The sequence below is a fragment of the Oryx dammah genome, unplaced genomic scaffold (genome assembly GCF_014754425.2).
Source record: "Oryx dammah isolate SB20612 unplaced genomic scaffold, SCBI_Odam_1.1 HiC_scaffold_27, whole genome shotgun sequence".
Lineage (NCBI taxonomy): Eukaryota > Metazoa > Chordata > Mammalia > Artiodactyla > Bovidae > Oryx > Oryx dammah.
The window spans coordinates 29,292,391-29,304,767 of NW_024070211.1; the positions used below are offsets into that span (position 1 = coordinate 29,292,391).

The 12,377-nt window shown below is 48.9% G+C and overlaps 1 protein-coding gene across 1 annotated transcript; it reads right to left on the reverse strand.

Annotated features, from left to right (window-relative positions):
• Positions 1-278: 278 nt before the first annotated feature.
• LOC120854380 (ciliogenesis associated TTC17 interacting protein) lies at positions 279-6,345 on the reverse strand. The gene is made up of 10 exons (XM_040228368.1): positions 6,134-6,345; positions 5,867-5,959; positions 5,233-5,433; positions 4,893-4,948; positions 4,644-4,730; positions 4,289-4,456; positions 2,553-2,677; positions 1,564-1,640; positions 746-834; positions 279-509 (listed from the first exon to the last, which is right to left on the reverse strand). Exons 1-10 carry the CDS (start codon positions 6,156-6,158, stop codon positions 279-281), a joined length of 1,152 nt encoding a protein of 383 aa, XP_040084302.1. The 5' UTR covers positions 6,159-6,345.
• Between the last annotated feature and the right edge of the window lie 6,032 nt (positions 6,346-12,377).

The window sequence follows — 12,377 nt, forward strand, 5'->3', positions numbered from 1 at the left end:
GGGATATTGATCATAATAAAAATCTAGGAAGAAGGGCTGAAAATCGCTCGATAAACCCTGTTCGCTTTTCCTATGTTTAGCCCCAGACGCTGGCCAAAGAAGGATCCAGGTCACAGCAGGGACTGGGGAGCGCCCCGTTTATTCCCATTAGAAACCGCAGGCAGGAAATCGTGCCTCCGGGGTGCGTCCCGCCCGCGTCCGGTCCCAGCCCAGCCCTGACGCCCCCGCTTCCCGTCCAGTCACCGCCAGGGAGGCCCCGGGCCCGCCTTGCTGCCTGCCTAGGCCTCGCTGCGCTCCGGCTCCAGCTCGCGGAAAGGGCTGGGCCGGTTGGAGGAGCGCAAGGCTGGGGTGGGCGGGCGTCTCTTGGCGAAGGGGCCGAAGTACTCGGCGGCGAAGGTGACCACGTCGACCGGCTGGCGCAGCAGCAGGAAGAGCAGGAAGTCGGAGATGAGAGCCTGGGCCTCAGGGTGCTGCCGTAGATAGCTGTTGTGGCTGAGACGGAGCTCCTCCTGGTGGTGCCGTGGCGAGCCTGAGCCGGACCCGGACCGGACCCCCGCTCCCCAGGGGCGCACCCCCCTCCTTTGACCCATGGAGGGATTAGGAACGCTGGGGGGTCCCCATCCCCTCGGGGTGCAGTATTTCAACCAGGCAGGAAAAGTGATGACAAAGGGTGGAATATATGCCCAGGGCGGGAGTAGGGGGTTATGGGGGTGGGGACCTCAGGCTGCCTGCAGCCGCTCCTCACCTTGCGGTCCAGGAACCGCGAGTAGAGCTCCAGGTCCTCCTCCCACACCAGGGGCTTCTTCTTAAATGCTGGGCGAGGCTCAATATCATCTGAAGGAGTCCCGTGGGAGGAAGGTGGTGGTGGTTTAGTCGCTAAGTCGTGTCCGACTCTTTGCGACTCCCATGGACTGTAGCCCACCAGGCTCCTCTGTCCATGGGATTCTCCAGGCAAGAATAATGGAGTGGGTTACCATTATCTTCTCCAGGGGATCATCCCGACCCAGGGACAGAACCTGCATCTCCTGCATTGCAGGAAGATTCTTTACCCACTGAGCCACCAGGGAAGCCCCTGGGTGGGAGGAAGGCTGCATGCCTATTCTGACCCCAGAACCTTCCTCAGATATAGAGGGATGACTACACCTGTTCTAGGCAGGCTCAGGGAAAACCTCAGGGTTCTGGCCGCCCATATGGGCAGAGTTCCCAGCAAAGTGATCCTCTCCTAATTAGGGACAGGGACTGGAAAACAAGGGCTTCCCTAGTGGCTCAGATGGTAAAGAATCCGCCTGTAATGCAGGAGACCTGAGCTCCATCCCTGGGTCAAGAAGATCCCCTGGAGAACGAAATGGCAACCCACTCCAGTATTCTTGCCTGGAGAATCCCCATGGACAGAGGAGCCTGGTGGGCTACAGTCCATAGGGTTGCAAAGAGTCAGACATGACTGAGGGACTAATAAGCACTTCCTGGAAAGCAAAGCCTCTGTGTCTCATTTGGCCTCCCACCCGAGAGGTGGCACACTCAAGGCAGCCCCTGCACCCTGGGAGGCTCGGCAGCTTCACTCACCCTCTTCCCTCAATACAGGCACCTTGGTGATCATGCAGCACCCGGGGGAGCCCACCTGGATCCTCTTGGCCAGGTGCCTGGAGTGCAACACGGAAAAGATGTGAGTCTTCCTAGATCAGCCGGCTCCTTTGAAGGGTGTCCTGGGGGCCTCCCTTTACTGCCATCCTCTCCCTCTCCCCCACTTGTCTTTGAGTTCCAGGGTGCTGTTCATGTCTAGATCCCCAGATAATGGCCCTTGCTTTTCAAACCGGGGACTGTGTCTACTTTGAAGATGTGTGCACATGTGCAAGACCTTTATAGGTGTGAGTGCTGAAAGAACCACAAAAGAGTTCCCTGGCATGCCAGTGGGACTCCACACTTTCACTGCCAAGGGCCTGGGTTCAGTCCCTTCTTGGGGAACTAAGGTCCCACAAGCCATGAAGTGCAGCCAAAAAAAAAAAAAAAAAATGGCAAGCCAAATTATGAACTAAGGAAAGCCAACAAAGTTCTAGTTTGTTTGTTTCTTTGCTTTTCCCAGTTGGTGATTCTGTCAGTACCTCTGTGAAAATTTCAAGAAACAAATGCTCCTCTCCCTTCCGAATTTTCTCAGGATTTTGGTGCCTGTGCTTTGCTGGTGACAGCTTGGCAGTGTATTAAGATGCTTCCTCCAACCTGATGATCTTATCGAGTGCTAAGTTTTTCAAACTTTTGTGTTTTCAATATTACACCCACACCTGTGGCAGCTACTTTAGCTATGCCCTGTGAAGTTGACCTTGACTCCTTCAGCTGTTCAGGGTTCTTTGGTGAGATTTGGGAGGCATTGTGAAGATCAAGAAAATGAGTGAATATATGGAAAAAGGTGAATGAATGGGTAAAGCCAGGGGCACTCCGATCTCAACAACAAGTCTCCCTGGTAGTGAAGGAAGACTTAGCCCATGTCCGCCCAGGTGGTTGAGCTCCCATGTTTGTGCTCAGTACTGCCCCCCTTGGCCTCACCAACAGTAGCTCACCCATCAGAGAGCAGGTAAAACTGGCAGGACATGGGGATGCCTTGTTCTGAGTGTACCGTCTGCTCCACAATGAACACTTCCACCTGCTGATGGCCCACCTGGATTGTCTGGGAGCCCAGGGCTTGCTGGCAGCAACCGAAATGAAGGGAGCGAGGTGAGGCGGATGCCCACCAGGACCTCCCCCTCCATCTCACCGGCCCCTCTCTCCATCTTGTAGCTTCACTGCTTGTTCAGTGGTGATAAGCAACCCTTGGCTGTCCAGACCCTCAGGCTCCACAAGATATGGGTTGCAGCCCCGGGTTAAGTTGAGGTCCTCTCATAGAAAGCCAGCTCCACCCTGCTCCTGCCTCAACCCCTCTCCATGCCAGCTCCATGACCAACTGCTTCTAGCTGGCAGATTCTGTAACACAGATCACAAACTAGGGGTGAGTGTGGGAGAGGGCAGGGGTTGGGTTACTGGGAGGAGAGAGGGTAGTGAGGCTCTGGAGAGGGACTTTTTTATTGTTCAGTTTCTAAGTCATGTCTGATGCTTTGCAACTTTATGGACTGCAGCATGCCAGGCTTCCCTGTCCTTCAGTATCTTCCAGAGTTTGTTCAAATTCATGTCCATTGAATCAGTGATGCCATCCAACCATCTCATCCTCTGTTGCCCCCTTCTCCTCCTGCCTTCAATCTTTCCCAGCATCAGGGTCTTTTCCAATGTTTTGGAGGCTCTTCACATCAGGTGGCCAAAGTATTGGAGCTTCAGCTTCAGCAGCAGTACTTCCAATGAATATTCAAGATTGATTTCTTTTAGGATTGACTGGTTTGATCTCCTTGCTGTCCAAGGGACTCTCAAGAGTCTTCTCTAGCACCATAGTTCGAAAGCATCAATTCTTCCACGCTCAGCCTTTTTTATGGTCCAACTCTCACATCTGTACATGACTACTGGAAAAACCACAGCTTTAACTATACAGAGATTTGTTGGCAAAGTGCTATCTCTGCTTTTTAATATGTGGTCTAGGTTTGTCATAGCTTTTCTTCCAAGGAGCAAGAATTGAGACTGAGATTTGGGGCTGTCTCAGGCCCATGCAAGCTACCTGTTGTAATTAAAACTTAAATCCCTATTACAGCTAAGGCTGCGAGGAGAAAAATGCTAACATAAAAACATTTCAGAGAAAATTGGGGGGGAAATGGTTTGTGCCTGTTTGTGTCAGACTCATTGCTGTTTGTCATGTTTGTGACAGAAGAGACTCCAGTGTCATTTACAAAGCTGGTCAAATCAGCCCCCAAAGTGTATGGCCACAGACACAGCTTCAAAATCACATATTGCAGGAAGTCCTAGGTAGGTTGGTGATGAAAGTTTAGCCAAAATAAAGAAGCACCCTTCAGGGTTGAGACAAAATAAAATTCAAGTGAATTAGGAGATTTATATTTCCTGATGTTTAAAAAAAGTCTCTAAAAGTGGCTCTACACTATGTTTTTTTTCCTGAACTGACTTTTGTGCAAAAAGCATCGCTTTCTTCCGTTGCTCCCACCTTTTTAATCCCTATTTTCCTCACACCACTTGCCTTGGTCTTCTAATAAATGCAATCTTGTTTTCTCCTGCCTTTGGAAGTTTCACCCCCACACGCCGGGGTTTATCCCTACCCAACCCGCTCTTCCACTCCACAGCTGCTTTTTCTCCCAAATCAGCATCCTCTCTGCCCCTTCTAGTTTGCCTGCAGACCAAGTCCCCGCCCAGGGAGATGGCTCACGTAAGTAGAATAGCAGAGTTTGCCTTCAGTGTCCAAGGCCAGGAAACGAGCATTGCTGGGCACCATATGACGCCAGGCCATCACCCTCAGCAACACCAGGTTAGCGGCCTGGGAGACGAAGCCCTCAATGGAGGGCCTGGGGAAGAAAGTCACTTCGGTCTTCACTTCCTGTTCAGGACAAATCTGGGTCAGGGACCTTGAGCTGGGAAGTAGGGGGAGGTTGGGCAAGCCAAGTGTTAGCATACAGTCCAGTCCATAGGGTCCCCAGGGCAGGCTCTGGCCTGACACCCTCTGTCCCCAGTTTGTGGTTCCAAAGAGGATGTTGAGTATGGCTCCCACCTGGCTCTCACCTTACCTCACCCTCCTTGACCATTCTGGTCATGGCCAGCTGATCATCCTGCTTCAGCAAACTCGTCTTCTGTTCCATAGGGAGAATGTGGAACTAGGGGCCAGAGCAGGAGGGGAGAATGAGGGGCTCACCGACTGTATATGTGTGAGATCCCCCAGAGGTCACCTTGTCCGTCCTCCATAAATGAGAAAACCGAGGAGAGATGTGGATAGAAAACCTTCTATCTGTGATCAAGGCTGGGAGCCCAGGAGGTACCTTGATGAACTCCTGACTCTGTTGTTCCACAACCTCCAGTTTCCACGAGAGATAGGCTAGGGGGAGGGAGGTGAACACAGGAGACAGGGCTGGAGACTGTGGGAAGGGCAGTTGGTGGCCTGGGCTGGACAACTCAGGGGTAGGGTGGCCGCAGGTCAAAACTAAGGCTGTGATGATCTTCTTGTCACCCCACATCCCACGCTTTCTCTTTGCCTCGTTCTAGTCCCAAGGTGAAATCAAAGGGTTGGTAGGAGTGAACGTCCTGGGAGTTAGGGGCTGGGGGTGGGGGGCAGAGTAGGACAGCTGGGATTGGGGGGTGGGGGTTGGTCAGGAGCTCTACCCAGAAGGGAGCTTCCGCAGAGTGTTTTGTCCACGAAGCCTCGGCTGGAGGCATGCACGAAGGGGAAGTACGTTATGACACCAGATTGGTCTTTGTATTTCCCTCTCTGCACCTCAATGGTCAGCTCTCCCTGAGGCTCCCCTGTGTCCGAGACCATGACCAGTGTCTCTGAGAAGAACAGCAGCAGCAGCTCCTCCTGCCCTGCGGAGTGAGGGTCCCGTGGGAACAGTTAAAGCCCCAGCTCCTAGTCCTCAACTCTCTGACCCCCTGGCCACCAGTGCCCCCATGGTCTCCACCCACCCTCTCCTCATCTCACATCTCCCAGGCAGCCCCTGCCTCCCCTCCATTGGCCTCTGCAGCAGTCAGAGGTGAAGATATCCCCGACCCCTCTACACACACACACACACACACACACGCACGCACGCACGCACGCACGCACGCACGCACAGCGATCCCCATCCCCGCTGTGTCCCTGGGGTCTTCCGTTAGTTGAAGACTATCAACCAGTATGCTTCAGGCCCTTTCTGAGTCCCAGGAGATTCAAGGCTGAGAGAGAGGTGGCCATGTCTGGGCTTTCTCTCTTCCTCCTGTCCACAGTTTCGTCCACCCCCTCCACCCTCACCGCCCAGCTCACGGAGGGAGTCGAGGAAGTGGATGGCCTCAGCGTTGGCCTCTGGGGGTGGCAGATTCTCCTGGGTTGAGGGATGGTGGTCCTTGGCTTTGGAGCCTATGGAAAGAGGAGAGGCTGAGATGGCAGATGGCAGGCCCTGAGGAGGACAGCGATGGGGCCGGAGTCACAAGAGCAGAATTTTCCAAGGCCACCCCAAGGTGGATGGTGAGGGAGAGATGCCCTCCTCACTTTCCAGGCCCCCACCCCCCAACTCCTCAGCCCTCTTCTCACCTTTGGATTGAACTTTAGAGGACATGCTGCCTGCTGCTACCTGCTTTGTATCCAGATGTCTCCATGGCAACTGGGAGATTCCCTACTGCTCTTAAAGGGCCATTAACCCATTTCACTAAACACCCAGTAGCTGGTTGGAACTGTGACTTCTGGGGCTAAGCCCAAACTTGAGGTACTGTCCAGCAGAGGGAGTATTTGACATTCTTAGGTGGCAGAGAGAATGACATGAGTATTTACAATGACCTTGGAAGCTGTAACATACAACTGTACTTTGGAGTTCAATTCTTACTGGGACTGTAAATAGAACAATACTTTAAAAAAACTTTAAATTTTACTATATTTATATGTTTACTTTTATTAGATTGCATTAAAAGTACTTGGGAAGCTGGTTTATCAATTTGTTTAAAAAAGTTAGAGAATTATTTTTCCTTTATTTTTTCCAACATTACTGGGATATGTTGTTCAGTTGCTTAGTTGTGTCTGACTCTTTGCAACCCTACAGACTGCAGCATGCCAGACCTCCCTGTCCTTCACTGTCCTTTGAGTTGATGATGCCACTCAACCATCTCATCCTCTGTTGCTCCCTTCTCCTGCCCTCCATCTTTCCCAGCATCAGGGTCTTTTCCAATGAGTCACCTCTTCGCATCAAGTGGCCAAAGTAATGAATATTCAGGGTTAATTTCCTTTAGTATTGACTGGTTTGGTCTCCTTGCAGTCCAAGGGACTCTCAAGAGTCTTCTCCAGCACCATGGTTCAAAAGCATCAATTCTTCTGTGCTCAGCTTTCTTTACAGTCCAACTCTCACATCCATACATGACTACTGGAAAAACCATAGCTTTGACTATACAGACCTTTGTCAGCAAAGTGATGTCTCTACTTTTTATAATTGGCATATAACAATCAATTGCTTTTAAAAAAGTAGTAGAATATATGGAATGAATAAATAAGGCATAAACTGCCTAAAGCAGTTTTAATTTTGTAAAGAGGACAAATTGTTAATTGAAGTGCCCTTAAAAGTTAATACTAGCTAGGACGTCCTTGGTGGTACAGTGACTAGGAATCCAACACATGGAACATGGGTTTGATCCCTGGTCCAGGAAGATTCCACACGCTGAGGAGCAGCTCAGCCCATACACCAGAAGTACTGAGCCCAAGCTTTAGAGCCCACGAGTTGCGACTGCTGAGGCCTGAGCACCTAAAGCCTATGTTCTGCGACAAAAGAAGCCACTGCAATGAGAAGACCAAGCACACAACAAATAGCCACCGCTCACTGCAACTAGAGAAAGCCTGAGCACCAACAAAGACCCCGCACAGCCAAAAATAAACAAATAAATAAATGTAAAAAGCATTAGCTAGGTTTATAATTAGAATGACGTGACAAAATTGAACTTAGTTTTAAAAATACGTTTTAAAATTTGCATTTTAAAAAATCGAGCACTAATTTTTAAAAGCCCAAGTGAATTCTGAATAAGTCTTTCTCTGCACGTGAGCCACCACCAGTGGCATTAAGAAAATTCACAACTGCTTTGGGAAGTGGTTTGTTAGTTCCTCAAAATATTAAATGTGAAGTTGCTATATGACAATTCCACTCTGAGGTGTATACCCAAGAGAGCTGAAAACATCTGTCCACATAAAAATGTACACACAGATATTCATAGCATCATTATGCAGAATACACAAAAAGTGGAAACAACCCAATTGTTCATCAACTGGTGAATGCATAAACAAAATGTGAGATAGATAGATAGATATAATGGAATATTGTCCAGCTGTAAAAAGGAGGGAAGTACTGACATGTGCCATAATATGCTGAACCTTGAAAACGTGTTGAGTGAAAGAAGCCAGTCACAAAAGACCACATATTGTATGATTCCATTTGTATGATTAAATGCCCAGAACAGGCAAATTGATAGAGATGGAAAATAAACCAGTGGTTGCTTGGTGTGGGGGAAGGGTGGGGTGTGGAGGCAGGCAGGCACCTGACACCAGAGGGTCCCAGGGTTTCTTCTGGGAGTGTTGAAAATGTTCTAAAATTAGATTGTGGCAGCAGCTGCAAAACTGCACATATATTCAAACCCACTGAATTGTATACTTTAAAAGGGTGTCATTTGTATTATATAAATTGTATCTCAATAAAATTAATACAAAGATTATTTAAAACAAACCTATTGCTTTCATGTGTGAATTACATAAAGTTTGACAAAATCTTTTCTATTAGGTAAAATTTTTTAAAAAAAGAAGCAGCAGAGACTTCCACAACAGTTCAATAGTTAAGACTCCACTGCAAGGGGCACGGGTTCACTTTCTGGTCTAGGAACTAAGGTTCCACATGCCATGCAGCAAGGTCAAAAAAAGGGCAAACTGCAATTTTTTGTTCCTTAAGGTATGCTCACTGAACTGAACTGAACTGAACTGAACTGAACTGAACTGAACAGAGTCCCCCTCCTTATTGCATCCCTGTATCCCTGCTGTTCTGGACTGTTGGCCCGAGGGAAAATTTGCTCCCTGAGCCCTCTACCCCTTAGAGTTTTTCTCCTGTCACTGCCACTCTCCTTCACCTCCCCTTGCTCAGGCTCTCCAGTTGCACAGAACCCTCCAGTTACCTGTCCTGACAGGCTCCTGCCTCCTGGGAGCCCATGTTCTCAACTCTCTCACTTCCCTTAATTCCCTTCCCCTTGGTGCTGGCTGTTTCCTCCTAGTTGCTTAGGGGAAAGAGCAAGTTGGCAAGGTGGATCACAGAAGGATCAACATCCAGTTTCTTGTCTATTTTCTTAGTCATCTGTTAAGGACCTTTGTTACCACTGCTGCTTAGGGCCTGATAGACCAGTGGAAGGATGCTCTGGAGAAGTTGACGTACTAGCTGTGAAGCTGTATTGGACAGGTTGGCCTCTCTGAGCCTGTAGGATGGACGGCCAGTGCCCTCCCAGTGGCTGGGGTGGGCATCTACTGAACAACAGCCACTGCTGCAGAAAGGGTGCCCTATGTGCCCAGCTCTGCAGGGTGTAACTCATTTAATCCTTCCAATCCGCTTCTCAGGTGGTGTGAGCATCAACCCCATTGGACAGATGAGAAGTGGAGGCACAGAAAGGTTAAGTAACTTGTCCAAGGTCACCCAGTTAATACATGGAAGGTGTGCACTCCACTCTAGATGGGCAGGGTTGAGTCCATGTTCTTAATCACTTTGCCCTATTGTCCCTGATAGACTGTCAGTTCAGTTCAGTTCAGTCACTCAGTCGTGTCCGACTCTTTACGACCCCATGAATCGCAGCACGCCAGGCCTCCCTGTCCATCACCAACTCCCGGAGTTTACTCAGACTGACATCCATCGAGTCAGTGATGCCATCCAGCCATCTCATCCTCGGTCATCCCCTTCTCCTCCTGCCCCCAATCCCTCCCAGCATCAGAGTCTTTTCCAATGAGTCAACTCTTTGCATGAGGTGGCCAAAGTACTGGAGTTTCAGCTTTAGCATCATTCCTTCCAAAGAAATCCCAGGGCTGATCTCCTTCAGAGTGGACTGGTTGGATCTCCTTGCAGTCCAAGGGACTCTCAAGAGTCTTCTCCAACACCACAGTTCAAAAGCATCAATTCTTTGGCGCTCAGCTTTTTTTATGGTCCAACTCTCACATCCATACATGACCACAGGAAAAACCATAGCCTTGACTAGACGGACATTAGTTGGCAAACTAATGTCTCTGCTTTTAAATACGCTATCTAGGTTGGTCATAAATTTTCTTCCAAGGAGTAAGCGTCTTTTAATTTCATGGCTGCAGTCACCATCTGCAGTGATTTTGGAGCCCCAAAAAATAAAGTCTGACACTGTTTCCATTGTTTCCCCATCTATTTCCCATGAAGTGATGGGACCGGATGCCATGATCTTCGTTTTCTGAATGTTGAGCTTTAAGCCAACTTTTTAAATCTCCTCTTTCACTTTCATCAAGAGGCTTTTTAGTTCCTCTTCACTTTCTGCCATAAGGGTGGTGTCATCTGCATATCTGAGGTTATTGATATTTCTTGCAGCAATCTTGATTCCAGCTTGTATTTCTTCCAGTCCAGCGTTTCTCATGATGTACTCTGCATAGAAGTTAAATAAGCAGGGTGACAATATACAGCCTTGACGTACTCCTTTTCCTATTTGGAACCAGTCTGTTGTTCCATGTCCAGTTCTAACTGTTGCTTCCTGACCTGCATACAGATTTCTCAAGAGGCAGGTCAGGTGGTCTCGTATTCCCATCTCTGGTGTGTGCTAAGTTGCTTCTGTACTGTCTGACTCTGTGACCCCCCGCCAGGCTACTCTTCCATGAGATTCTCCAGGCAAGAATACTGGAGAGGCTTACCATGCCCTCCTCCAGGGGATCTTCCCAACCGAGGGATCGAGCCCATGTCTCTGAGGTCTCCTGCGTCGGCAGGCAGGTTCTTTACCACTAGCGTCACCTGGGAAGTCCTCTTGTCTCTGATGGACTAGCCCTAAGTTTACTAAGAACAGTAAGAGGAAGAAGAGACTAGTGTTCATGGAACACCTATGCATCTCATTTGGCTCCCCAGCCCCCAGAAGAAGGCTAAGAGACAGAAATCCCCTGACTGGTGCTACCTATGGTTGGTCAGAGTCTGTATTCAAATCCAGACCAGTCCAAGTCCTCTCTCTCCCACATTGTCCCTGCTTTGGCCCGAGCCTAGGGTTTACTGACCATCAGGGTTAGCTTTCCTCCTGCTTCCAACGCTGACATTTGTGGTCAGGGCTTTGGAGGACTAGGATGACCCCTTCCCCCAATACACACAAGTGTACACACAGGGCTTTTTAAGTTCACATCTACAACTTATCCTGTTCTCTGTCCTTCCCTGGAACTTCTAAGGCTGCCCACTTAACATAGCCCTCCCTTTTTCTTTTTTTGTGATTTAGAAAGAAAGAGACTACTATGATTTATGGGAAAAAAGATGGAAGTGCTTATAGGTTATTTTTTAAATTATGCAGTATTCAAATACCTGTGAAGCCACATGTCTACCTCAATTTCTTCTCATATAATGAATTACAGCACCAGAAATCAGACGTAGCATTTTCCAAAGTGACTTTTTATGCCTTTCTCATCTAACTCTTCTAAGAGCCTCCAAATAAGTGGACTTGTTGGTGATTGATTATGATTTTGCCGCTTTGCATCATTTCTGATATCAGACTCCCTATACCTCTGAGGAACTCCTTCCCCACTCCCAGTACACTGTGTTTCAACTGAGTCTGACATTGCCTTTCCAGGTGTGGTCATGTCATTGAACCTGGCCAGTCAGAGAAGCCCATTTCTCTAACTCCTATGATAGGTTAGGGTTGGGCACATGATCCAAACTGAACCAATGAAACTCAGTCCCTGGGACTATTAGAGGTTCTGCTATTAACTTGTAAACATAGTTGATGAACCAGTAGCCTGTAAACCTGGAACTTCTAGAGAAAATCTTTCCATTACAGGGAAAAAGACTGATAAAGAATGGTATCAATGTAGAAGAAAGCAGAGCTGAATGATGAAACTGCCTTTGAATCCCTGGATCCAGCCATGCCTGAAGTTACCATGATGTAATCCGACACTTCTCAACTTCATGAGCTGATAAATTTCCCTTTTGGTTTGAGCCCCTTTCTATTGAGCATTTGTCACTTGCACTTGAAAGTACATACACAGTAAAGGTTCTGTCTCATTCAAAGTTGTCTCCATTGGAAGATGAAGAAACTGAGATGAAGGTCCTTGGATGTTGAGTGATAGAGCTGGGACTAGAAATCAGATCTCTTAACACTAGTTGTCACTGTTGCTGTTCTGCAGACAAAGAGCAGCTGTCCTAGTTGTTGCTGTCAGCGCTGGTTCTAGCTGAAGCACGTGCCGTCATTCAGGACGGGTGCCCCAGTGGGAGGACTGGCCAAGGCTGTGGGAAAATGCTTCACTAAGCCCTAGAGAACCGTCACCATCTGTCCCTCAAAACTGGGCACACCCAGAGTGACCTGGCCCTGGGGCTGGCCCATCAAGAGACAGTTACAGAGCAGAGACTTACCCTTCTTCAGGAAGGTAAGGACTACTGCTTCTTCCCTCAATCCCACCCCTGGGCCACCCTGAGCCAGGATGGGGTCGGGAGCCAGTGCCAAGCTCCTTGGCTCAGGGTGAGGGACACCAAGATGGGAGGCCGAGGTATTACCAGGGGTGGGAAAACTCTGACTTGGGCCCAAGGAAATGTGGAGCTAAGCCAGTGCTTCCCAGGCTTCAGCCACACCAA

Bases quoted from the DNA above. Each gene is read 5' to 3' on its own strand.
- LOC120854380 (XM_040228368.1), bottom strand. From the start codon at position 6,158: ATGTCCTCTAAAGTTCAATCCAAAG. The intron at 4,949-5,232 runs GTAGAGCTCCTG...CCCTCCCCCTAG, and splicing joins CTGCGGAAGCTCCCTTCTGG to CCTATCTCTCGTGGAAACTG. The intron at 835-1,563 runs GTGAGTGAAGCT...GGACTCCTTCAG, and splicing joins GCCTGTATTGAGGGAAGAGG to ATGATATTGAGCCTCGCCCA.